The following is a 26,817-nucleotide window of genomic DNA, read 5'->3' as shown; positions in this document are numbered from 1 at the left end:
CAGCCAAGGTGACCACAACAATTTTCTCACCAGTAGTCTCTGTGTTATTCTGCTTCATTTCAAACTGCATGCCGCGGAAGAGTTCTCTGGAGATGAGACCGTAGGCTACAGCCATCACCACTCCAGGAATGAAGAACAAAATAAAGAGCAGTAGCACATACCTGTAAGAAAGCCAGAATAAAAAAGGGAGAAAAGGAGGAAAAGACAGAATAAAGCAAATATTTATTTCAGGTTTTATTGCCTTCAAGTACAGCTTCAAGTACAATATAGAGACAAAACGCATGGAAAAGCTAATCCATACTGTCTTTGAATTTGCTGGAGATGTTTAGTAGAGATGAACGAGTACACCACTATCTGTATCTGTACCTGTTCACCCACCTAAAGTATTTGTATCTGTAGTGTGTGGGGCATAACCAAAAGTGGGTGTGATTTAACCTGTAATGGGCAGGTTAATCTTAAAGCTGGTCTTGAGACTGTACATTATTTTATAAGTCTGTAATTGATTTGGATTGATCAAATTACTATATGTCTTCTTCTTCTTCTCTTTTGGCTTTTCCCTTCAGGGGTCGCCACACCAACTATCCTCATGTCCTCCTTCACTACATCCATAAACCTCCTCTTTGGTCTTCCTCTTTGACTCCTACCTGGCAGCTCTAAACACAGAATTCTTCTACCAATAAATTCACCTCTCAATTCATCTCTCCTCGAGACAACCCAACCATCTCATATTTAATGTCCCTCTGATGCACTCGTTCCTGATCCTATCCATCCTAATCACTCCCAATGAGGGATCCTGTTTCCTACTCTCACTACAAATCCCCATGTCATCTGCAAAAATCATAGTCCATTGAGATTCTTGTCTAAGCTCATCTGTCAGCCTGTCCATCACCATAGCAAACAAGAAGGGGCTCAGAGCTGATCCCTGATGCAGTCCCACCTCCACTTTGAACTCTTCTGTCCCACCTCCAGCACATCTTACCCCTGTCTTACAGTCCTCATACATGTTCTGCACCACTTGAACATACTTCTCTGTCACTCCAGACTTTCTCATACAATACCACAGTTCCTCTCTAGGCACCCGTCATAGGCTTTCTCCAGATCTACAAAGACACAATGCAGCTTCCTCTGACCTTCTCTGTACTTCTCTATTAACATCTATTATAGCAGATACTGCATCTGTAGTACTCTTTTTTGGCATAAAACAATACTGCTGCTCACAGATGCTGACTTCTGTCCTTAGTCTAGCTTCAACTACTCTTTCCATAACTTCATGGTATGGTTCATTAGCTTTATACCTCTGTAGCTGCCACAGCTCTGCACATCACCCTTGTTCTTAAAAATGGGCACCAACACACTTATCCATTCCTGAGGCATCTTCTCACCACCTAAGATCCTATTGGACATTTCCATCCATCCATTCATCCATCTTCTACCGCTTATCTGAGGCCGGGTCGCGGGGGCAGCAGCTTAAGCAGGGAGGCCCAGACTTCCCTCTCCCCGGCCACTTCGTCCTGGTCCTCCTGGCGGATCCCAAGGCGTTCCCAGGTCAGTTGGGAGACATAGTCCCTCCAACGTGTCTTGGGTCTTCCCCGAGGTCTTCTACCGGTTGGACGTGCCCGGAACACCTCCCCTACCCAGATGCCCAAGCCACCTCATCTGGCTCCTCTCAATGCGGAGGAGCAGTGGTTCTACTCTGAGTCTCTCCCGGATGACAGTGCTTCTCACCTTATCTCTAAGGGGGAGCCCAGCCACCCTGCGGAGAAAACTAATTTTGGCCGCCTGTACCCACGATCTTGTCCTTTCGATCACTACCCAAAGCTCTTGACCATAGGTGAGAGTAGGAACGTAGATAGTCTGGTAAATTGAGATCTTTGCCTTTCGGCTTAGCTCTCTCTTCACCACAACGAACCGATGTAGAGACCGCATCACTGCAGATGCCACACCAATTCACCTGTTGATCAGGCCCGCCCCCACTCGTGAACAAGACCCTGAGGTACTTAAACTCCTCCAATCGGCCAGCCACCAAACTAAAACCCCTCAATGCCCTGACTGCGCCTAGCTATTCCGTCCATAAAAGTGATGAACAGAATAGGTGACAAAGGGCAGCCCTTGTGGAGTCCAACCCTCACTGTAAACGGGTCCGACTTACTACTTACTGCAATGCGAACCAGATTCGCATTGACCGGTCATACAGGGAACGAACAGCAGAATTAGCTGGTCAGATACCCCATACACAAAACACATGTAGACTGGTTGGGCAAACTGCCATGCACCCTCAAGGATCCTGTGTGTAGAGCTGGCCAATAGTTCCACAACCAGGACATAAACCACACTGCTCCTCTTGAATCTGAGATTCAACTATAGGGCGGTTCCTCCTCTCCAGAACCCTTGAATAGACCTTACCAGGGAGGAGTGTGAATCTATTGGACACTTCCATACCTCCATATACCGTATACCATCAGGACCATGTGCCTTGCCACTTGGTCTTGATGGTATATTCATTCTGTCATTCATTTTCTACCGGTTATCTTCACAAGGATCCTGGAGCCTGTTTCCAGCTGTCTTTGGGAGAGAGGCAGGGTACACCTTGGACTGGTGGCCAACCAATCTCAGGGCACATATAGACAAACAATATATATATTATATATATATATATATATAATATATTTAATTATATGTAATAAAAAATATATGTGATTAACAGCAATCAAATATTTTAATCTATTGAGAGCCTAATATATATAATAGATAATAATATATAATAAAATCACTCACAATTAATTGCATTTAATCTGAGATAGAAATAAGTTTTTATTTATAATAAATAGGGGAAATCTCTTTGTGGTCAACGATTCCATGTGCAACTACAATTATATAATTAATTACATCCAATTTTATGTAAAAAGATATCAATTTGGGAGCTATGGGCCATTATTTAAAACAATACAGTCAGCAAGCAGATTTTTTATTACTATTTTTCTTTATTATTAGCATATTAGCTCTTAAACTCGGTATATATAAATCGGTGTATATATATATATATATATATATATATATATATACATACATACAAAAACATGTTAGTATGAGAGGTCTCACTCGCTCACATTTTGGATTTTGTGGGCCAGTTTAAGAGCTAATATGCTAATAATAAAGAAAAATAGTAATAAAAAATCTGCTGTTATATATATGTGTGTATATATATACATACTGCTCAAAAAATTACGGGAGCACTGAAGTAACACGTTGTAGATCTGAATGAATGAAATTAAATACTTGATTCTTTCCATAGTTGAATGTGCTGACAACAAAATCACCCAAAAATGATCAATGAAAATCAAACGTATCAACCCATGGGGGTCTGGATTTGGAGTTATAGTCAAAATGAAAATGGAAAAACATACCCCACGCTGATCCAACTTTGATGTTGGATCCAACTTTGATGCTTTAAACAAGTAAAAATGAGGCTCAGTAGTGGGTGTGGCCTCCATGTGCCTGTATGACAGGCCTGTATGACACGATGTGCCTGTATGATGACATGGTGGCACAGCATCCTGGATGGCAAGAAGGTTTGCTGTGTCTGTCAGCGTAGTGTCCAGAGCATGGAGGCGCTACCAGGAGACAGGCCAGTACATCAGGTGATGTGGAGGAGTCCATGTAAGGACAACAACCCAGCAGCAGGACCGATATACCTCCTCCTTTGTGCAAGGGGGAACACTGCCAGAGCCCCGCAAAATGAGCTCCAGCAGGCCACAATGTGCATGTGTGTGTGCAAACAGTCAGAAACAAACTCCATGAGGGTGGAATGAGGGCCCGACATCCACAGGTGGGGGTTGGGCTTCCAGCCCAACATTGTACAGGACATTTGGCATTTGCCAGAGAACACCAACATTTGCAAATTGGCCAGTGGCGCCCTGTGCTCTTCACAGATGAAAGCAGGTTGACACTGCACACATGTGACACATGTGACACACGTCTGGAGACGCCATGGAGAACGTTCTGCTGCCTGCAACGTCCTCCAGCATGACCAGTTTGATAGTGGGTCAGTAATGGTGTTGGGTGGCATTTCTTTGGAGGGCCGCACAGCCCACCATGAGCTTGCCAGAGGGAGCCTGACTGCTCGAGTGTGTCAGCACCTGCAATATGAAGGCATTCATGTTATAGACTGGCCCGCCCGTTCCCCAAACCTGAATCCAATTGAGCACTTCTGGGACATCATGTCCCACTTCATCCACCAACGCCAGGTTGCACTACAGACTGTTTAGGAGTTGGTAGATGCTTGAGTCCAGGCCTGGGAGGAGATCCCTCAGGAGAACATCCGCCACCTCATCGGGAGCATGCCCAGGCATTGTAGGGAGGCCATACAGGCACGCGGAGGCCACACCCACTACGGAGCCTCATTTTGACATGTTTAAAGCATCAAAGTTGGATCAGCCTGTAGTGTGTTTTTCCCACTTTCGCTTTGACTATAACTCCAAATCCATATCTCCATGGGTTGATACATTTAATTTTCATTGATCATTTTTGGGTTCTCCACGTGCATGCATGGGTTTTCTCCGGGGACTCCGGCTTACTCCCTCATTCCAAAAACATACTATTTTTTAATTGGCGACTCCAAATTGTCCATGGGTATGAATGTGGGTGGGAATGTTTATTGGCTGGCCATCAGTCCAGGGTGGACCCCTCTTCTCGCCGGAAGACAGCTGGGATAGGCTCCAGCACCCCTACGACCCTTGTGAGGATAAGCGGTAGAAAATGAATGAATGAATGATCATTTTTGGGTGATTGTTGCCAAGCACATTCAACTATGGAAAGAACAATGTATTAATAAAAAGTATTTCATTCATTCAGATCTACATCGTGTTACTTTTACGTGTTCCCTTTATTTTTTTGAGCACACACACAGTGGTGTCTGTTGTAGTTAGTTAGCTGGGAGTGGCTGCAGTTCACCAAAACCTTGAACATGGTAGAAGATGATAATGTATCCAATACAAACCAGGTTTGCTCAGCTTGTTGACTGGGCCAGTGGAGACGACACATGTGGCCCACAGTGTCATTGGTCTTGGGGAACGTCTTGATGATGCTGAACACTGGATAAGGAATCATAATAAGGAGCGAGAGCACCCAGGTGGCAGCAATAACACGGTATGCATGGGATTGGGTCTGCCATGCTCTGGACTTCAGTGGGTTGCAAATTGCACTGTATCGCTCGATGGCAATTGCCACCAAGCTGAAGGTTGAGATACTGACAGAGAGTCCTGAAGGATAGAAAAGAAAAGCAACATTTAATACGTTCAATACTTGTTGAGTTGGTTTATCGGACGTCTCTTCAACGTCAGTACCTGCAAACGTCATGAGAACAAGAGACACAATGAATGGATTGAAGAAGAATATTACGGTATTATTATAGACGTCACCTTTCCTGCCATGCCATCATCAAGCATTGTTGTCACATCAGAAAGCTAAAAACACTGACCAATGAATTATCCTCTGGTCCGTAGAGGAGTACGATTTTTTTTCAGCGGTATCACCCTTCCCTGTCATTCAACCATGAGTATATGGGGATATGAGTTTTTGGTCCATATCGCCCAGGCCCAGCATAATGCATTGAAATGAAGGCACCCGTTCTGCTGGCCAAAGCAAGCTCAAGTCAATCCACACAAACACAACTGATGCATGAGAAGTGAAGTTTATAGGATTGACAGAAAGTGTGCAATAATTATTTCAATAATTAATTTAAACAAAAGTAGGCAGGTGCATACATTTGGGCACCCTTGTTGTTTTATTGAATTCAATACCCTGAACACTAATTGTTGGAAGACAAAATTCGTTTGGCAGGCTCATTGACCCTTGACCTGTATACCAAGTGAAGCCAATCATGAGAAAGGGTATTTAAGGTGGCCAATAGCAAGTTGCATCTTCTCTGAATAGTAGAACCATGGGAGCCTCAAAACAACTGTCACATGACCTGAGAGCAAAGATTGTTCAACATCATGGTCTAGGAATGAGATTGCGGATACAGGCGGCTGAAATGAGTTTAGCTGGACTCACCCTAAGAGATAGGGTGATCAATCAGCCATCCGGGAGGGGCTAAGTGTAGAGCCACTTCTCCGTCACATCGAGAGGAGTCAGTTGAGGTGGCTCCGGCATCTAGTCCGGTGAGGTGTTCCGGGCATGCTCAGCCGGGAAAAAGGCCTCGGGGCAGACCTACGACACGCTGGAGGGATTATGTCTCACAGCTGGCCTGGGAATGCCTTGGTGTCCTCTCGGTGGAGCTGGAAGAGGTGGCCGCGGACCGGGAAGTCTGAGCTTTGTAGCCTAATCTAGTTTTAAATAATTGTCTTTGATGTAGGGTAGATGAGTATCAAGTCAAACTGTGACCAGTGCCAGTTAAGGGTCATCCTGCGTTGTGTTTCTTCTTCTTGTCTTTGCAGAGGTCATTGGGGGGTTCTCCCCCAAAAGGCCAGAAAGGTCTTAGGTAATTACCATCATTTACCCAGGAGGCAGTAAGGATAATGGGGTGAAGGAGGAAGTATGTGGTCCAGGAACGGGATCCTGGTCCATCCCCCACACAATACCCCCAACTCCACCCCATCTAAGGATATCTACAAAAAGCTCTGGGATGCAAGAATCGGGGCTGACTTTCTTTCTTATCGTCGGGAGGCTGCAGGCAGACATTGGAAGAGTAACTCAGCCCAGGATCCTGTGTTTTTGTGATTTTATTCTGTCTGACCAATTTTACAATACATGATGTTAACTTTTACTAGTGTGTGAGTTTTATTCCTTCTCATAAATGGAGATTAACGAATACGCTTGGGGAGATGAAATTTACTTAAATAAGTGGTCTTGGAGGCCTCAATTAGGTTTCGGAGAATTTCTTCTACAACAGCTTCCCTACTGAGAGTGCTGCCCCCGCGACCCGGATAAGCGGAGGAAAATGGATGGATGGATGGACAGTGTGTAAACCAGTCTGGCAGGTGGAATGAAGCCATGAACTGAGTTCCTCAGTGGTGCACACATACTCCAGAAAAACGCTGATGAAATTAAAAGTAGTGTCAGAGTAGCAGTCGAAGGGTTAATAATACGGCAGCGCCCAGGAGTAGCGGCAGATTTGACTGGAGAATTACAGGCAAGAGCGACATCAAATAAAACTGGCATATGAATGGAGAAAACTGCGTCACAAACCTCAAGATTAAAAACAGGCAGAGTACAAGATAAAACAAGATCGAGTGTGTGCCCGCATTCTTACGTGGGTCCAGACACAAACTGCACAAGATTAAAAGAGTCAATTATGTTTACAAAGTCCTTTGTCAATTGCTTATCAGAACAACACACATGAACATTAAAATCACAGACAATAAGGACACGGTCATATCAAGGCAGGAATTCAGCCAGGAAACCAGAGAATTCATTGATAAAGTCCTTATTGTATTTCGGGGGCCTATAGACCACAGCACACAATACAGTGAGAGTGACCCAGCTCAAATAAACTTCATTCAAAGCTGGTGAATAAGGATGACTGAGATAGCTGCTTGCACTTATAAAAGCTCTTAAAAACAGTGGCTATTCCTCCACCACAGCCAGACATCCGCGGGATGTTAAAATTAGGGATCGACTGATACATTTTTTTTCAGGGCATTGCCAATACCGAGTTTTGTCCATTTTTGTGATTCACCACTCTTGCAGTGGGGGAGGGGTACAGCGACTGCGTGTGTTGCAGAGTCCTCCGGCAACACACAGCCTGTCTGTAAGGAGGTGAAGAAGGGTGTGCAAGCAGGATGGAACGGGTGGAGGCGTGATGTGTGATAGAAGTTTTAGCTAAAATGAAAGGAAAGGTATACAAAACTGTGGTGAGGCCAGCCTGGAAAAACTGGAGGCAGCAGAGATGAAGATGCTCATTGGGAGTGACCAGGATGGATAGGATCAGGAAGGAGTACATCAGAGGAACATGTTAGAGGCCTTAGACTGAGATGGTTGGGACGTGTCCAGAGGAGAGATAGTGAATATATTGGTAGAAAGATGCTGCCAGGTGGGAGGCGTAGAGGAAGACCAAAGAGGAGGTTTATGGATGTAGTGAAGGAGGACGTGAGGGTAGTTGGTAGTTGGAGATTGATTTGCTGTGTGCGACCCCTGAAGGGAAAAGCCAAACGAGAAGCTACCAATGAAGCTACTGAAACATCTCAAGGATGATCAGTGGAAACGGAATGCTCTTGAGCTCAATTTTGAGCTTCACAGCAAAGCTGTGAATACTTATATATACTTATTTATTAAATGTGATTATTCATTTTTTTATTTGGAATACATTTGCAACAATTTAAAAAACCTTTCTTCACATTATCACTATGGGGTGTTGTGTGTATAATTTTGGAGAAAAATATGAATTTAATCCATTTTGGAATATGGCTGTGACATAAACAAATGTGGAAAAAAATTAAGCTCTGTGAATACTTTCTGAATGCACTGTTTAGTATTTTATTTATATTTATTTTACTATTTATTTACTTTTTGTGGAGACTTGGATAAGTTACAATCTTCCTTTATGTGGCTAAATAGACCTCCTAATATTCGGAAGGCCGTGCTGCAACTCTCGAAAGACCAGTGCAGGCTTTTTCAATATTACTGTGCATGGAACATTGCTAAGCTTTGATTCACTGGGTCGACCAAGGAACTGCTGCAGGCCCATCCTTGGCTCAAATACAACAGTGATCCTCAAAGTATCCCTTCAAGTCCCTTATGACTGCAAAACTGCCCCTGAAGATCCACAACTTTTCCCCATTGTTGAGTTCAGATTTCGGCTACAATTCTATAAGAACTATGGTTTAAAGTAGGGATGAGCCAATTAAGCCCAGCTTTAAGTTCTGCCCATTTCCGGGTAAACCACACCCACTTCCGGCCCCACCTTCTCCAAGTACAATTACAGAAACAGATCATTTAGGAGGGTGAACAGATACAAATACATATAGTGATGTACTCTTACTCCAATAGCCAAAAAGAACTTGTTCTCCTATCTCAACTGGACGCCACATTTATCAATTGGAGAGAGAAAGGTTTGCTATACATTAGGGACCTGTACAAAGACAATATGTTTACACACTTTACCGAACAAGCCGTGCAGCCCCTATGTAGGATAATAATTTATCTGTTTATCAGCGCTCATGTCAAACTTTATTCTAACGTCACATTTTACACATGAACATTAAATACACATTTTTACCTAAAATCACACTAAATGAAGGAGGCATTGAATTATGTTCAATATTTTAAGTTAATTAAAATAATAGGGTTTATGTTTTAAGTGTGCAGTAGTAGGGGGTCCATGGCTTCAGGTAAAATGTCTGAAGGGGTACGTGACTATTAAACCACAACCATAACCATTTTCTGATCAAATACAGGCCAGAAACCTTAAGATGAGACTGCCGCACACTGCCGAAGCATCACTTCTTGAGTTGGATGATGGTGCCTTCCAGTTTCTGTTTGCTGCCAAGCCGTCAATAATATAACGTTGCAGAAACATTTATTGTACAGTATGACGTTCTACAGCCTGTGTAATGTATTTCAAGGGGACCAATTATGTGCTCATTTTTGTGGCCTTTGTATTGCGTTGAGGGCTCCTATAGAGGAGCTACCCACGCTGAGCAGCACAGAAAGTGTTTAGTTCCTCCAGAATCTGCACCTATTCAGCTGTATTTCTTTGTATTTTGTTGTTCCTGTGAAAGTTGTCTGTTTTAATGTATTTCACTCTGCTGTAGTTGGTCACAGTGACGAGCGCATAGAAACACTTCCGGTTTGTGCCGCTAACTGTTCAGGACTTGATAAACAGCGACTTTGCCCACTGCCGAGTGCATATAAAGACTTACCGTTTGTGCCGCAAACTTTATAGGAGTTCATAAACAGCGATTTACCTTTTTGAAATGTCTGTTTTTAACATCCGTGTGTTGGATCCCGAATCCAATCCGGAAGTGGAGACTGTACAGTCTGAAGTTTCTCAAGAAGTTACTTCAAGACATCTCTTAGACGTAGCTTTAGCATTTTAGCTTTAACTTTGTGGAATGTGTTTTGCGTGACTACCAGTGCGTAAAAAGCTTGGGTATTAGCAACCCTGCTTCCTCTATGCCAGTGCGTCTAAAAAATTTTTTCCTATGCTCTCATGCTACACAGACAAGCTTTTGACAAGATTTTGCTCCATGACTTACCCAAAATAAACACTTAGCACCCTGATAAACTGTTACTTACTGCTTGCCCCTCTGACTCTTCCACACCACCTAGTAATGTTGGAAAGGCCTAGGGCTTCAGCAAGTTTCTGTGCTAGTCCAGCTCCATAGTGGCCCATGTTCACTAAACAGTCCAGTGTGAAAATAGATTTCTTTTGCTGGTAGGGAATCAGGAACTCCAACCACCTGATGATGGTGGCGTCTTTAGGAATTGGAAACAAGTGTGGCTTTCCCTTTCGAGGCATTGCTAGCAAATAAACAGAGAAGCAGAGCTTGGGGGAGGGCAGCGAGTTTATATATATGGAAATCCACCCCTCTGTGACAACACAAAGAAACAGTTTTACCACGCCTTTTCACACCCGGCTTTTTGATCCCAAACTTCTTTCAAGGTTCACTTCCAAATCCCCAAACCTCATTATGTGAAACTTTGGCATGGTTTAACACCAGAATACAACATTCTAACTACATTCATCAGTCAGAGAGGTGGAAAAAGCATCATAGGTCCCCTTTAATGTAAATGTGACGTTTGAAGCGCCGAAGAACTGGAGTCTGAGGCGGAGTGTCGAATTTGGGAGAAACTTTTATTTTTCTTGCAAACATTAACTTGCACTCTTTGCTACGTGAGACATGAAAGCCCTGTCTCTCAACCGCAACAGGAAGCGGAAAAAAATCCGTCCCTTGCGCCCACCCTGGGTGGCATTCAACCATAGTCAAAATCGTCCGTGCGTGTGGGGACAACCGCACGGCCCCGCCGTGTGCGCACTGCTTGCGTCAGTGAAGAAGGGTGTGGTGAAAGGGACGAGATTGTCCACGCGGGGGTCGGCATGCCTGGCCCGGCAGGGGGCGCCTTGCCGGGGAGCGGGGGCCTACCCTGGCGAGGGTGCTCCGCCAGTGTCAGGGGTTGGGTGTCGTCCACCATCGCAACCTTCAACCGGTCCACCGAGAAAGTCTCCCGTTGGCCGCCCATGTCCAAAACAAAATACTTGTCGCCATGCTCCAGGACCCTGTAAGGTCCGTCATAGGGTGGGCGTGAAGGCCCACGGTGCGCGTTGTGGCGGACAAACACCAAACGTGCCGTGCCCAGGGCAGTGGGAACTGGGACTGAAACGTGGTGTGATGAAGGACAGTTGTCTCTGCTGTCTCGCGGACCACGGCTCAGCCACTTTTGACATGGCAAAGACGAGTGGCTTGTGGTCGGCGTAGGCCGTGAACTCGCGACCTTCGAGCAGGAAACGGAAGTGTTGAATTGCCAGCCACAGCGCAAGGAGCTCCCGGTCGAACGCGCTGTACTTCTGTTCCCATGGGACCAGCTTGCGGCTGAAGAAGGTGAGCGGCTGCCAGGCGTCATCCACCCACTGTTCGTAAACCGCACCCACCGCGTAGTCCGAAGCGTCCGTGGTGAGGGCCATCGGGGCTGTGGGGCATGGGTGTGCTAACAAGGCAGGTTGGCTTAGGGCGGACTTGGTGGCTTCGAAGGCACCCTTCCTCTCCTCTGTCCACACAATAGCTTGGTTGGGCGACAGATTATGTAGCGCCTCATAGCGGCCGCATGACGTGCGTTGCATGGCGGACGAAGCGGTGGTAATAAGCTACCATGCCCAAAAACTCTCCGAGGCCACGGGCTGTGTGTGGGTGGGGAAAGGCGGTGATTTCCTCCACTTTTGACGGCAGTGGCGTAAAACCGTCCGTGCTGACGAGGTGCCCCAAGAATTTGACCGAGGGGACACCGAAGACGCACTTTGCTGGATTAATGATCAGTCGAGTCTTGTTGAGTCTTGAGAACAGCTCTCGGAGGTGACGCAGGTGCTCTTGTTTAGACCGACTAGCCACCAGGACATCGTCCAAATACACAAAAAAGGACGGCATGTCTCTGAGCACAGAGTCCATGAGGCACTGGAAGGACTGGGCCTTGAGGTGTTCTTGAGTCCAAATGGCATCCGGAGAAATTCGAACAGCCCAAAAGGTGTAATGACGGCCATCTTTGGGATGTCGGCGGGGTGTACGGATAGCCCCGCACCAAATCAACCTTCAAAAAGATGGTGCAGCCCGCAAGGTGCGCCGAAAAGTCTTGGACATGGGGAACAGGGTAGCGGTCAGGCGTGGTAGCATCATTGAGGCGGCGGTAATCCCCACATGGACGGAACCCGCCGTCAGCCTTGGGCACAATATGGAGGCCCAAGGGCTGTCAGAACGGCGGACAATGCCCAAGCGCTCCATATTGGGGAACTCTGACTTGGTGACTGCCAACTTTGCGGGGTCGAGGCGGCGGGCTCGGGTGTGGACGGTGGGCCAGTGGTGTCAATGTGGTGTTCCACACCATGCTTGGCAGAGAGGGCGGAAAAGGTGGAGCTGGTGAGGCTGGGGAACTCCTTGAGGAGGCGCTGGAAGTCGTCGCCCTCCGATTGTGAGCAGCACAGGCCCTCGTACCGCCCTCCGTCCTGGACACAGGCGAGGGACGAAAATGTTAAAGCATCTACCAACCGGCCATTCTTAGCGTCCACCAATAGGTAGGGGAAAAGCGATGTCCGGCGTAACAAAGTCCCACACAAAGAACTGTCCATCTAACTGTAGTTGCACGGGTTCCATAGGTCCGGATGGGGTATCGTTGGCGGAGGCCAGAGCCGGTCGTTGCCCACCCCCCGCGATGTCTTTGGCCGTCGCGGGAACTACGCTTCTCTGAGCGCCGGTGTTGCCGAGGAACTTCCTTCCCGAGAGTGAGTCCCTGATGAACAACCGCCAGTTCGCCGTGCCTACGCCCAGGGCCACTACTGAGCGCAGGCCTCCCCGTTTCCCTTAACTTTATAGGTGCACGGTGGGCGGCATCTCCTCACCTTCGCACCAAACCTGGCGTGGAAGAAACACCATCCATCCTCGCGCTCGGAGGGCATCTGGAGACTCCCCCTGGCCGGCGGCGTTGTTCGCAGGGGTGCGCGGGCTTGCACCGGAGATGGCCGGGCGTAGAGCGCTGGCCGGCCAAGAAGAAGAGGTCCGCCTCGGCCGCCAGGGTCCTCGGGTCGGAGGCTGCAGTATTGGCGAGGGCGGTTTGCACCTGCGGGGGCATGTGCCGTAGGAAAAGCTCCATGAAGAGGAAATTAGGCTCCTCCGTGCCCAACAGGTTCAGCATCATCTCCATGTGCTCCGACGGCTTATGGTCTCCCAACCCGGAAATGTCCAGGAGCCGGCGTGCACGCTCTTGCCGGGAGAGCTTGAAAGTCTTCAGTAAGTATGACTTGAGACCGTCGTACTTCTGCTGGGCCAGTGGGGAGGTGATGAAGTTTACCGCTTTAGCGGCCGTCGAGCTGCTCAACGGCGCAACAACATGGTAGTAGCGAGAGTCGTCGTCATCCACGCCGCGGACGGCGAACTGTGCCTCCGCCTATGCGAACCACGCCGCCGCTGCTGATTCCCAGAACTCCGGCAATTTTAGGGTGGCTCCGAACACTTCAGGACTACTGTCGGGGTCACCAGTGAAGCGCCGAAGAACTGGAGTCTGAGGCGGAGTGTCGAATTTGGGAGAAAACTTTATTTTTCTTGCATTATAAACTTACACTCTTTGCTATGTGAGACATGAAAGCCCCGTCTCTCAACCACAAGAAGCGGAAAAAAACCCGTCCCTTGCACCCACCCCTCCGGGTGGCAACCCCTCCCCTATCCCAGTAACCTACCACTACACGTTATTATTTTTGCTGATATCCATCCATCTATTTTCCATACCGCTTATCCTCACAAGGGTTGTAAATGATCAAGTACAGTACATTGCATCAGTCGTACTGGCGTTGCATGCAATACTTTCCTTGTCCTAAAGGGAAGGAGGCATTCGTTAGCTCTGTACCATTTGCAGTCGGCTTCATCTTTAGCCTGACAGTTCCTCTTGAACACACTCCGGGACTCAGAGCTGCTGCAGCATAAGTCTTAAAACACACAGCCAGCAAGAGCCTCTTGCTCTTTTTCTTACACTTAACACTTCTACAACAAGCCAATCATGCTGTAATACAGCCGGACTCGAGTCATTTTTAGTTAAAACACACAAAGGTTTTTCCCACTCTCAAGTGAGGGCTACACTTTGTGTGAGTGTACCCCACCAACAATCTGCATTTGTATTACTCATGCAATAATAACAGGCTCTTTTATTTGGAGAAATTTAAACATTAATGCTCATTAATGCTCATTACCTCCACAACTGCACCACACTGTCAAGCCAAATGGTAAGAAATCTTACCTATTTTTACGGCCGTTGGCTCGCAGTGCTGTGCAGTTCTGGAGCCACAGGCATCAACGTCTTTCGTTCCAATCCTGTTCGTGACGCCAAATGTTGGCAAATAATGCAACACGAACCATCTCTGCAGTTGTAGGAAAAGGGGGTCCCTTGTTTATTCAACACCGCGCTTATATAGACCTCATGAACACCAGCAATGACGTGGATTTCCAGAATTCAGTCCTTATCTGGTCATGTTTCTTGACTGGACCTAAGTGTTTTGGCAAAACATCTTGGACTCCCCACCCATCCGAAAACATCTTGTATAACAATCAGGTCACGTTGGCCTCCCCAAGTCACGTAGCCCTCTTAAGTAGAGTTTACCAGAAAGAAAAGTCATGTGCAATGCGCAAGAAAGTACTCATTTTACAATAGAAGGTGCTTGTCACTGCCGTCCAGCATCTTTTTTTGACAACAGTTGGAGCAGCAAGTCAAATGCATTAAAGGTATTTTTATTCTCTGCTGAGTGAATGAGTTTTTCCAGGAGGAATGATAGGGTGCATGTATACATGTTCTTATCCTCTTAATTAGTAACCTATATAGACATTAGAAAAAAAAACAAACTCCAAAGGAGTTTGTGCCTCCCCAAACACGAAACCCACTGCATGTCACTGATTATAAGCCACTGATTTGGTGGTTATGGTGCTGGTAACGTTAAAAAATCTTGAAATGTAGCCATGTACAACACTCATCTTGTAATAAAGCACATACCATATAAATCGTTACCAGGGCAACCCCTGATCTGTAACAGTTGTCACTTCTACCATTTTTTTTTACCATTTGTTTGTTTGTTTTAATGGGCGCTTGATGCACAAATTTTCTTTATGCTACGTTCACACCGACGCCGAATGTCGCGCTTTGAATCGGCGAGGAATTCAGCGTCATTTTTCAAAAAATCTCACGATCTCCTAAGCTCTGTTACGCAATGGAAAATTTCGAGATCCTGACTGCATGCCGCCTCTGATCCAGAGCATATTGTAGCGACCCTGACGTTTTCATGTTGACGTTGTGCTCTTGGGTGTCCGACTGTTCCGGGTGACTGTGAATGCACCAGGGGCTGGGGGCGTGTCTGGTGGAGGAAGTACTGTTGTGTTGCTGCCGGTGGTTGCAACGGCGTGGTTACGGCCGACAGGAGCCAGTATTATTGTTGTGCAATAAAAAGCTTGTCAGCAATCGCAGTCGTGTAATTTCCATAGTGTCGGCAACGACGCTACAATATATAAAGATGCAGCAGATCCATTGATCCTTTGAACCAAGCTCTGTTAAGCTTTCCTACGCTTTGAGCAAAACTTTGATAAGCTTTGTGACGCTTTGATAAGCTTTAATACGCTCTCCCCGCTTTACGCAATTCGTGACAGATCGCCTCAAATTTTAAACAGTTTAAAAATTTTTGGCGCTCTTGCCGAATGTCCCGAATTGCTCAAACCTTTCTTACGCTGTATTACGGTCTTTACGCTTTCATTAAGCTTTGTTACGCTTTGCCGGCGCTTTGCTCGCCGATTTAATTTGCCATTGATTCGGCGTCGGTGTGAACGTAGCATTAACGACTCAAGGGAAAGTTTGAAAAAAGTTTCCTTATTTAAACAGATAATTTAGCTGACAATTAATTTAGTAATTAAGACAAAAAAATATTAGATTGTGTTGCAGTGATTACACGACACAATAATCAGAACACACATGGAGGCATTGGGCTCTCCAGAAACTGTTGCAGTTGAGGCTGAATCAACAACAGCCCACCAATCAACTTCAAAAAAATATAATTCATCATCATTCAGTTCCACACAATTGTCAGAATTCTTAATGAATTATTAGTTTAAATATTTGATTGGTGTGCCCATTCTTTGTTGAAACAGACTGTCTTTGTAAAACAGCTGTTGTGAAAAATGAGTGAAAAAGACTGCAGCTGAAGCCAAGTGGAGTTGAAGCCAAGTTTTTAAAAAGTGTTCTTACCCATAAAGTAGGTGACTGTCTTGCACATGGCGGCCCCAAAGATGAAATCCTCAAGTATATTGGGGATAAGCGTGAAGGGCATACAGAAGATAGCCATCATCAGGTCACTGAGTGCAAGCGACAGCAGGAACGAGTTGGTGACTGTTCTCATGCGCTTGTTGAGAATCAGGACAGTGATGATAAGGAGGTTGCCAAACACACTGATGAGGAAGATGAGTGTGTAGAGCAGAATGCGCACTGAGTCCATCTCTAAGGAGAAAACATGACCACAAATGTCATATACAGCATGTCATTTTGATTGCAGAAAGCACATACAGGCAGGCAAAATTACAATATGTTAACATTAGGGCTACAACAATTATTAGTATAATTCGATTACAAAAACTATTGATAGATTAATCGACTATTGATAGATTGAAGACGCAAGGCAAAATAGAGAGAAGGAAAACAAAAAGTAAAAAAAAAAAAACAGACAGAAAATGTGGCTTAAAACCGTGATGTGTATTCACTGGAACGTGCCACTAACATACCACAATAGCAGTCCTTTCCTGATTGTGCCAACATTGAAATCTCAGCAGTTGCCAGTGTGGCTGATGGATAAAACAGCAATGTGGTAAGCTGCAACGCCATTCACCTTGAAAAGTTACTTGTTTGATTGCGCCGATTGTGCCATGAATTCCATTGCGGAAATGTCTTTTTTTCATTGACTTCTTTGTTTCTTTATTAACTAAATGACAAGTGATGCCATTGGCTAAAGTTTGCATTGTGGTACTTTGATGTTGGTTGTTATTTGTTTTTCAATAAGTGTCTCTTTTTATTGAACAGTATCTTTAATGCTAACTACGAGTATAACATCTACTGTGCATAATGCATGCTACGTCATCATCATCTGAAATACTATTGAATCAATGAACAGAAATATTAATGAATCCTAGAATGATCTTTATTGCCATATTCAGCTGAATTATTCAAAACATGTTTACCCTTACACTTTTTGACAATATTAAATATTGATGCATGTTTTCTGGCCTTTAAGGATCTTTATTTCACAGCTTGGTTTTGTACCCAAAGCGAGTATTATTTAGTTTCATCTTCATTTTTCCAATGACTGCTGGAACGTATCCCAGCTGGACTGGTGGCCAGCCAATCACAGGGCACATATAGACAAACAACCATTCCAATGAAGCTAACATGTTTTTGGAATAGGGGAGGAAACCAGAGTACCCGGAGAAAACCCACGCATGCACGGGGAGAAGGGTGGAATTGAACTCCGGTCTCCTAGCTGTGTGGCCTGCGGGCTAACCACTCGGTCGCCTTGCAGCCGGGTAGAATAATCGATTACTAAAAAAATGTATAGTTGCAGCCCTAGTTAACATTATTCAACAAAATAAGTTATTGTACTACTACTACTACTACTACTACTAATAATAATAATAATAATATATTATAATATTATATTGAATTTATAACACACTTTACATCAAATAAATGATCTCAAAGTGCAACAGCTACAGTAGAAGAATAAAAGGTAAAAGCAAATGTCACAATAACATAATAAGAACAACCAAAATAAATAAAGCAGTGGAGGTGGAAATAACTAAAACCAAACTGGGCGTCACACAGACAACACAACAGACTGGGGGCAGCTGCGCAAAAGGCGTGATCGACCATAGTTTTGAGTCTGCCCTGAGCGGAGAATTGTGGGGTGAGGAGTTTTTTGGGGGTGGGGGGGCAGTGCCATAGAGGCACTTGTAGGTCAGGAGGGAGACCTTAAATTCAATCCGGTATTTAACAGGGAGCCAGTGGAGGGATTTGAGGGCGGGGTGATGTGGTCAAACTTTCGCACCCTCATCAGGATTCTGGCAGCACAGTTCTGGATGTTTGTGCTGGGAAGCCTGATGAGGAGTGTGTTTCAGTAGTCCAGCCTGGAGGAGACAAAGGCAAGTTTTTCGGCATCATTGAGGGTAAGTGTGGGGCGGAGTTTTGCAATATTCCTGAGATGGAAAAAGGAGGTTTTGCACAGATGTTTGATGTGGCCTTCAAATGTTAGGTGGGGGTCCATTGTGACTCTGAGGTTGGCAACTGCAGATGAGAGATGGATGTCCTGGCTGGAGAAGATGATGGTGGTGATAGTAGATGACCGGGTCTGGTGTGGGGTGCCAATGAGGATACAGTGGTATGAAAAAGTATCTGAACCTTTTGGAATTTCTCATATTTCTGCATAAAATCACCATCAAATGTGAACTGATCTTTGTCAAAGTCAGACAGATGAAATAACAGTGTCTGCTTTAACTAAAACCACCCAAAAATTTATAAATTTTCATATTTTTATGAGGATGGCATGCAAACAATGACAGAAGGGGGGGGGGGGGGTAACTGAACCCTCTGCCTAAGGAGACTTAAAGAGCAATTGAAACCAATTTTTACCAAACAATTTAAGTCAGGTGTGTGCCCAATCTGTCACGGTGCGGCTTGAGAGCTTTACGGTTCGACCCCAGGATGCAGAGAGCAGGACCAATTGCAGGTAAATTATATTTATTTTATGCAATAATAGCAGCAAAAGGAAAAAGCAACTCAACTTGCTGACGGACAAATGATAATGATCCCACACAGGGAGACGCACACACCTGAACTAAATAGAAGGACAAATTAGGGACAGGTGTGGGTAACCATGGCAACCAAGGCAGACAAGGCAACAGAGGAAGTCCAACACAAAAACCAAACAAACTGTCATGCACAAACCCGCACAGGGCGTGACAGTACACCCCCCTCAAGGACGGATCCTAGACGTCCAAAAATATTCTCAGTCAAAGAGGGATGGGTGGTGGGGGGACTGGAGGTGGGTCGCCGACGGGACCCTTCTGGGGGCCGGCCGGGGCGGCAGGCCCGGCAGAGCCAGCACGACCCCTCCAAGTGGTGGAGGGAATGGTTGGGTCGGCGGAGGTGGTAAGCACTCTCCGGGGGGCGCCCTCGACTATGTGCGGGGTAGGCCTCCTCAAGGGGGCGCCCTGGGTGCAGAACCTGAGCCCCGGCAGAGAGTCTAGAGGTAGGCGGCGTCCGGCCCTGACGCGGAGACGGCCAAGCAGCAGGCGTCCGGCCCTGATGCGGAGACGGCCAAGCAGCAGGCGTCCGGCCCTGACGCGGAGACGGCGAAGCAGCAGGCGTCCGGCCCTGACGTGGAAACGGCGAAGCAGCAGGTGTCCGGCCCTGTTACGGCGACGGCGAAGCAGCAGGCGTCCGACCCTGACGCGGCGACGGTGAAGCAGCAGACGTTGTCCATGCCAGAGCCTGTCCATCTGCTCCAGCAAGCCCTGCTACTCGTCCTGCAGGTGGAGTGGGCTGTGCCTCCTCACTCCCCCAGCAGGTGGCGCCATCCTCCCCTTCCATCGGCGGGCTGGGCTGTGCTTCCACCATAGCCCAGCAGGTGGTACTAGCCCCCTCTCGAAGGCGGATCCCAGACGCCGTCATCAAAGGAAGCCGAAACCAGGGAAGGGAGAAGGGAGGCTTGGAGGAGGGTCACTGGCTCCTCCAGGTCAACCGTCCCGGCCGCAGCCACTTGTTTGGGCTTGAAGCTGCGAGGCTTGGGCACGGGAGGAATCAGGGACACCGCGCAGCTTGGCCTGGGAGCCGGGTCTTGGGAACCCCTGGGGCTGCGCGGCTTGGGGACTGGAGGAATCTGTGAGGCCACACAGCTTGGCGCGGGAGCCGGGTCTTGAGAACACCTGGGGCTGCGTGGCTTGGGAACTGGAGAAATCTGTGACGCCACACAGCTTGGCACGGGAGCCGGGTCTTGGGAACCCTAGGGGCTGCGCGGCTTGGGAACTGGAGGAATCTGTGATGCCACGCAGCTTGGCACGGGAGCCGGGTCTTGGAAACACCTGGGGCTGCGTGGCTTGGGCACTGGAGGAATCTGAGAGGCCACGCAGCTTGGCACGGGAGCCGGGTCTTGGAAACACCTGGGGCTGCGTGGTTTGGGCACTGGAGGAATCTGAGAGGCCTCGCTACTTGGCACGGAAGCCGTCGGGGAATGCACGACGGGCTGCGACTCGGCAACAGCGAGAGGGTTGAGCTGCGCCGTGGCGTGACACGGCGAGGCGGAAGAGGGCGGCCACACCTTGGCGACGTGCCATGCGTTGGCGACGCCGTCGCGTCGGAGGGTGTGCAGCGTGTGAAGCCATCAGCACTAGCGTGTAGTCCGGCCCCCATACCATGGTCTCCAGCTCCTTCGGCGTGTACCTCGCACACGCCTGCTCCAACTCCTTGAAAAAATGCCGGGTCCACTCGTCGAACTCGAGATCTCCGTCGGGTTCGTCGAAACCAGCAGAGTAGGAGGGCTGGGGTACCTTGGCTCGGCGTGGAGAGGACGAGCAGGGCTTCTTCCGGCGCCGTGGCTTGCGTCGGCGTCGCGGACGGTCTGGAGTGTTGCCGGTGGGTCCGGGACAAAACCACGCCATTGAGACGAGCGTGTCGTCTGGCCCGCGCACCGTGTTCTCCAGTTCCCATGGCGGTCTCGCCATATCCTCGTCTTCCATGGCTTTGACAAGCTGCCAGGTCCAGAAAGCATTCTCCGCGAGGTCGTCATCTTTTGGTGGGATCATTCTGTCACGGTGCGGCTTGAGAGCTTTACGGTTCGACCCCAGGATGCAGAGAGCAGGACCAATTGCAGGTAAATTATATTTATTTTGTGCAATAATAGCAGCAAAAGGAAAAAGCAACTCAACTTGCTGACGGACAAATGATAATGATCCCACACAGGGAGACGCACACACCTGAACTAAATAGAAGGACAAATTAGGGACAGGTGTGGGTAACCATGGCAACCAAGGCAGACAAGGCAACAGAGGAAGTCCAACACAAAAACCAAACAAACTGTCATGCACAAACCCGCACAGGGCGTGACACAATCACTGATGAGTGGCTTAAAGCTGCCCTGCCCAATATAAAACACACATCTGGTAAGAATTGTCTTGCTGAGAAACATTGTCTGATGATGACAAAATGATAACAATGATAACAAATATTACAGGTCTCAAGTTTAAACAAATATTTATTGAAATGTAAACACTGAACACAGTAGGATTCAGCTTTCTTAAACACACATTTAAACGGCATTATCAACTTTAAAAGGAATAAATATTCAACCATGTGCAACATTTCTGTCGTAGTTTAAGAGTTATCTAGCATCGATGATCGATGACTGCTCCTCCGCAGTGAGACGCACCCCCCCGCCTCCACACACAAAAACACATCACACTGACACAATTTAGTACGATATATAAAACATTTCTCTCATCATTCATGTTGTGTTCAAGTTCATGTTGTGCACACTAAAGTCCTCTCATAAGCAGACATGGCTGCTCCTATCCGCTCTGTGTGTGTGCGTGCGTGCTCAGAGAGAGCGCATACATATAAAGCAACACGCATTTCACCTCAGCTCGGCGTTTGCTGAATGAAACTCCTACAAACACCATGGGACTGAATTGACAACAGTGTTGGTAACAGCTGTACATATTAGCCTCCAACTACATCAACAGCTCCCTAATTCCAACGGTAGGCACTTTTAAAGATGAAACATTCAGCAGCATTCCTGGATTTCAGACCCACAAACTCAACTATATTTTCAAGCACGTATATTGCATGCACTTGGCGTTCATGTTTCCTATTTCAAAACAGGTGACAATATTTCAACTAAGTTTAACTGTTAGAGGCTAATTCAAAGTTGAACACGTACCCTTGTTGTGATTCACTACTGTTGCGGTGTGGGAAGGGTACCGCGACTGCATGACTGCAGGGTCTTCCGGCAACACAAAGCTGCCCGGCGGATGCCTGTCTGTAAATCATGCGGCGGAAAAATACATCGGTGAAACCACGCGCGTATTGGCCGATACCGATTCAAGTAAAGAACACAAATGATCCTTAGAGTGAACAGTCCGCAGAGATGTTGCCTCTGGACTGCTACAGTTCCTCTGTAGAAGGTAGAAAATTAATCTTAACTCAAGCGTGATTGTTGAGAAATGTGCTCTCATTTTGTTGTTACGTTTATAATTACTATGCCCCGGAAATATTTGTGTTTAACGTTGTCAATGGCAACCACTGTGACTGCACCAACCATGTGACATGCAATCAGTGTATGTCATGCACGAGTGTTAATACATGAGGCGAGCCCGTGAGTCTGCGTGGTTCACAAAGAAAGAGTAAAACGAGTGCTGTGTTAGGTCACAGTAAACGCTGCAAAGGAAGACTCTTCTAACAATGATTAAGGAGAGTGATTTCTGAGAGCAACTCTGACCAAGGAGAGGACAAAAACTTCCCACAGCCACCAGCCTTGGTGTCATAACAGACAGTGACTTTAAACTTAATAAAACAAAATCAACGCCATTGTAAAATCCCGTTTTATGATCTTTGGATTTTATCCAAAATTCTGGATGAAGCTACAAATCTCTGTCCCGCTTGCAGTTAGTCCAGTACTGGCTTTTAACAGAAACAAAAAAGAGGGATAACATCAACCCAATTCTCGTCTCCCTGCGGCCATTGAGGTCCAAAGGTGGGTTCCAACTAGTGGTACCCAAGACTAGACTTAGACAAGGGGAGACCAGGATTTTTCTGTAGCCCCAAGCTATGGAACTCTTTCCCCCCTCATGCAAAAAAGCTTTAAGTCTTGTCTTAAAACCCACTTTCATTCTTTGGCTTTTAACTTGGCATGATTGTGTGGTCCTCTGTGTCTTCTTGTCTTTTCTTTTACTTTTAATTGTTTTTTATTTCTCTTCTTTTTATTTATTGATGCTTTTTTTTACCTACCCTTCTATTCATTGCTTGTTTTACTTATGTTTTCTATTTTACTGTTTTAAGTGTCTTTGATTTTATGAGATTTTTCTGACTGAAGTAAATTTGTACTTGGACTTATGATTTACAGTTTTTCTAGTCTTTGAAAACAGTGTTCATCAAATGTGCTCTATAAATAAAGTGGATTGGATTGGATGGGGGCTGCACAGCGGTCTAGTGATTAGCGCGCAGACCTCACAGCTAGGAGACCAGGGTTCAAATCCACCCTCGGCCATCTCTGTGTGGAGTTTGCATGTTCTCCCTGTGCATGCGTGGGTTTTCTCCGGGTACTCCGGTTTCCTCCCACATTCCAAAAACATGCTCGGTTAATTGGCGACTCCAAATTGTCCATAGGTATGAATGTGAGTGTGAATGGTTGTTTGTCTATATGTGCCCTGTGATTGGCTGGCCACCGCCTCTCGCCCGAAGACAGCTGGGTTAGGCTCCAGCACCCCCCGTGACCCTCGTGAGGATAAACGGTAGAAAATGAATGAATGAATGGATTGGATGGCAGTCTTCTTAGAGCTATAATTGGTTATTCCAAAAAGGGGGAAAGACCAAAAAAGAAAAAAGGTGCTCCAAGAAACCAGCTGATCCACCTCACATCTACAAGCAGATTCATCACTGTCATTGATGAGGCCACTGGTCTATAGTCATTCAATCCTGTGATGGAAGGTTTTTTGGGGAAGCAGGACATTGGTGGATAGTTTCAGGCAGTTGGGGCTTCACACTGCTCCAGCGACTTGAATATCTGACTGAAGGTGGGTGTCAGCTGTTGCGCACAGACTTTCAAGCAAGAAGGTCAAATCCCTTGTTTTTTTTTTTAATTACAAAGAATGGGGGGAATGCCAAAGGGATACCAGAGCCAAAGCAGGCCCGGATACACCACATGAAAACTGGGGGGAGAAAAAATAAAAATAAAAAAACTTCCAAAATTAAACAAATAACCACAAATATACATACAGTGAAGAAAATAAGTATTTGAACACCCTGCTATTTTGCTATTTCTCCCACTTAGAAATCATGGAGGGGTCTGAAATTTTCATCGTAGGTGCATGTCCACTGTGAGAGAGATAAACTAAAAAGAAAAATCCAGAAATCACAATGCATGATTTTTTAACAATTTATTTGTGTGATACAGCTGCAAATAAGTATTTGAACACCTGTGTATCATCTAGAATTCTGACCCTGAAAGACCTGTTAGTCTGCCCATTAGAAGTCCACCTGCACTCCATGTATCATCCTGAATCAGATGCACCTGTTTGAGGTCGTTAGCTGCATAAAGACACCTGTCCACCCCATACAATCAGTAAGACTTTAACTTGTAACATGGCGAAGACCAAAGAGCTGTCCAAAGACACCAGAGACAAAATTGTACACCTCCACAAGGCTGGAAAGGGCTACGGAGCAATTACCAAGCAGCTTGGTGAAAAAAGGTCCACTGTTGGAGCTATCATTAGAAAATGGAAGAAGCTAAACATGACGGTCAATCTCAATCGGAGTGGAGCCCCATGCAAGATATCACCTCGTGGGGTCTCAATGATTCTAAGAAAGGTGAGGAATCAGCCCAGAACTACACGACAGGACTTGGTCAATGACCTGAAAAGAGCTGGGACCACCGTTTCCAAGGTTACTGTAGGTAATACACTAAGACGTCATGATGTGAAATCATGCATGGCACGAAAGGTTCCCCTGCTTAAACCAGCACATGTCAAGGCCCGTCTTAAGTTTGCATATGACCATTTGGATGATACAGAGGAGTCATGGGAGAAAGTTTTATGGTCAGATGAGACCAAAATAGAACTTTTTGGTCATAATTCCAATAAGCGTGTTTGGAGGAAGAAGAATGAAGAGTACAATCCGAAGAACACCATCCCTACTGTGAAGCATGGGGGTGGTAGCATCATGCTTTGGGGGTGTTTTTCTGCACATGGGACAGGACGAGTGCACTGCATTAAAGAGAGGATGACTGGGGCCGTGTATTGTGAGATTTTGGGGAACAACCTCCTTCCCTCTGTCAGAGCATTGAAGATGGGTCGTGGCTGGGTCTTCCAACACGACAACGACCCGAAGCACACAGCCAGGAAATCCAAGGAGTGGCTCCGTAAGAAGCATATCAAGGTTCTAGCATGGCCCAGCCAGTCTCCAGACCTGAACCCAATCGAAAATCTTTGGAGGGAGCTCAAACTCCGTGTTTCTCAGCGACAGCCCAGAAACCTGACTGATCTAGAGAAGATCTGTGTGGAGGAGTGGGCCAAGATCCCTCCTGCAGTGTGTGCAAACCTGGTGAAAAACTACAGGAAACGTTTGACCTCTGTAATAGCAAACAAAGGCTACTGTACCAAATATTAACATTCATTTTCTCAGGTGTTCAAATACTTATTAGCAGCTGTATCACACAAATAAATTGTTAAAAAATCATGCATTGTGATTTCTGGATTTTTCTTTTTAGTTTATCTCTCTCACAGTGGACATGCACCTACGATGAAAATTTCAGACCCCTCCATGATTTCTAAGTGGGAGAAATAGCAAAATAGCAGGGTGTTCAAATACTTATTTTCTTCACTGTATATAATAAGAATAATTCTCTCTTTCTTTTGTTGTGTAGATGGTTTGGTGAGTTATTGAATTACTGATAAGTGTAAATAATCAATGAACGGGGTCCATATTTCAATGAAGGCTGACATATGCTTCTGTTTGTGAGCTATTTTTTTTCTATTGATATATGATTTGTTATTAGATTGATCCAGTGGGTGATATTGCATGCTTTTTTGTTTTTCCAGTTTTGAAAAATTACTTTCTTGGTGATAGTTAGAAAAATGAGAAGGGAGTTTTGATATTCATTAGGAAGATCTATTTGTGTGATATCTCCTAGAAGACACAGTGATTGATTTAATGGGATCCCACAGCCCAAAATAGTTGAAAGCTTATCAATTACTGATGACCAGATGGAGTGTATGGATGTGCAGATCCAAGTGGCATGTAAATAATTATCTGTGCAACCCTAAGTGCATTGTGATATCTTTGAGTTTTATATTGTATGAGTTGCAGGTTTGGACTAGTTGACATGGAGTAGATATTTTTGCATGTGTCTGTCCAGAAGTCGAGGTGGGGAGATATATCTAAATCCTTTTCCCATTTGGTAGATAGCAGTGTTATCTGATTTTTTGAAGTTGTTATTATTTTATGAAGCTTGGATGTTACTTTTTTGGATGTTGCTTTGGTTGCTTCTTATGTCTGGTCTAGTCTTGTCTTATACTTTCTCAAGAGCCTCTCTCTGCACTGTTCTCCAAAAACCTAAATCATGGAATTGATCAACTGGTCTCTCCAGGAAATTGACACGATCTTCTTGACGAGAAGCTCAGGTTCGGGGGAACCTGCCTGCCCTGATGGAACGTACACCGCCGGGTATGTGATGGACAGTTGGGGAAAGTGGAAGGTCATGTGCCTGGCGATTCCTGGCGATACCTCTTCGCAACCATGATAACAGGTCTGTTGCTGATTGGATTGAACACTTTCCTGGTGTATCGCAGAATTCGTATGATGAAGTCAGCGGATCAAGTTGGCCCACAGCTGCCC

The 26,817-nt window shown here is 46.1% G+C and overlaps 1 protein-coding gene across 5 annotated transcripts in view; it reads right to left on the bottom strand.

The window, feature by feature from the left end:
- Nucleotides 1–26,817, bottom strand: part of LOC131137546 (cholecystokinin receptor-like) — a 65,516-nt gene that overhangs the window by 9,873 nt on the left and 28,826 nt on the right. For 4 of the 5 annotated variants that reach the window (XM_058085645.2, XM_078797634.1, XM_058085647.2 and 1 more), the window contains exons 2-4: nucleotides 16,417–16,665; nucleotides 4,997–5,258; nucleotides 31–161 (exon numbers count right to left, since the gene is read on the bottom strand). In XM_058085645.2, the coding sequence (XP_057941628.1) occupies nucleotides 31–161; nucleotides 4,997–5,258; nucleotides 16,417–16,665 (642 nt within the window). The remainder of the gene's footprint in view (nucleotides 1–30; nucleotides 162–4,996; nucleotides 5,259–16,416; nucleotides 16,666–26,817) is intronic. The other variant, XM_078797633.1, reaches the window with a different exon arrangement.

Source organism: Doryrhamphus excisus, linkage group LG17, assembly GCF_037039965.1.
Source record: "Doryrhamphus excisus strain RoL-2023G ecotype Guam linkage group LG17, RoL_Dexc_Guam_v1.1, whole genome shotgun sequence".
Lineage (NCBI taxonomy): Eukaryota > Metazoa > Chordata > Actinopteri > Syngnathiformes > Syngnathidae > Doryrhamphus > Doryrhamphus excisus.
The sequence above is the reverse complement of the archived record's forward strand: the minus strand, read 5'-3'. Positions and strand labels throughout refer to the sequence as shown.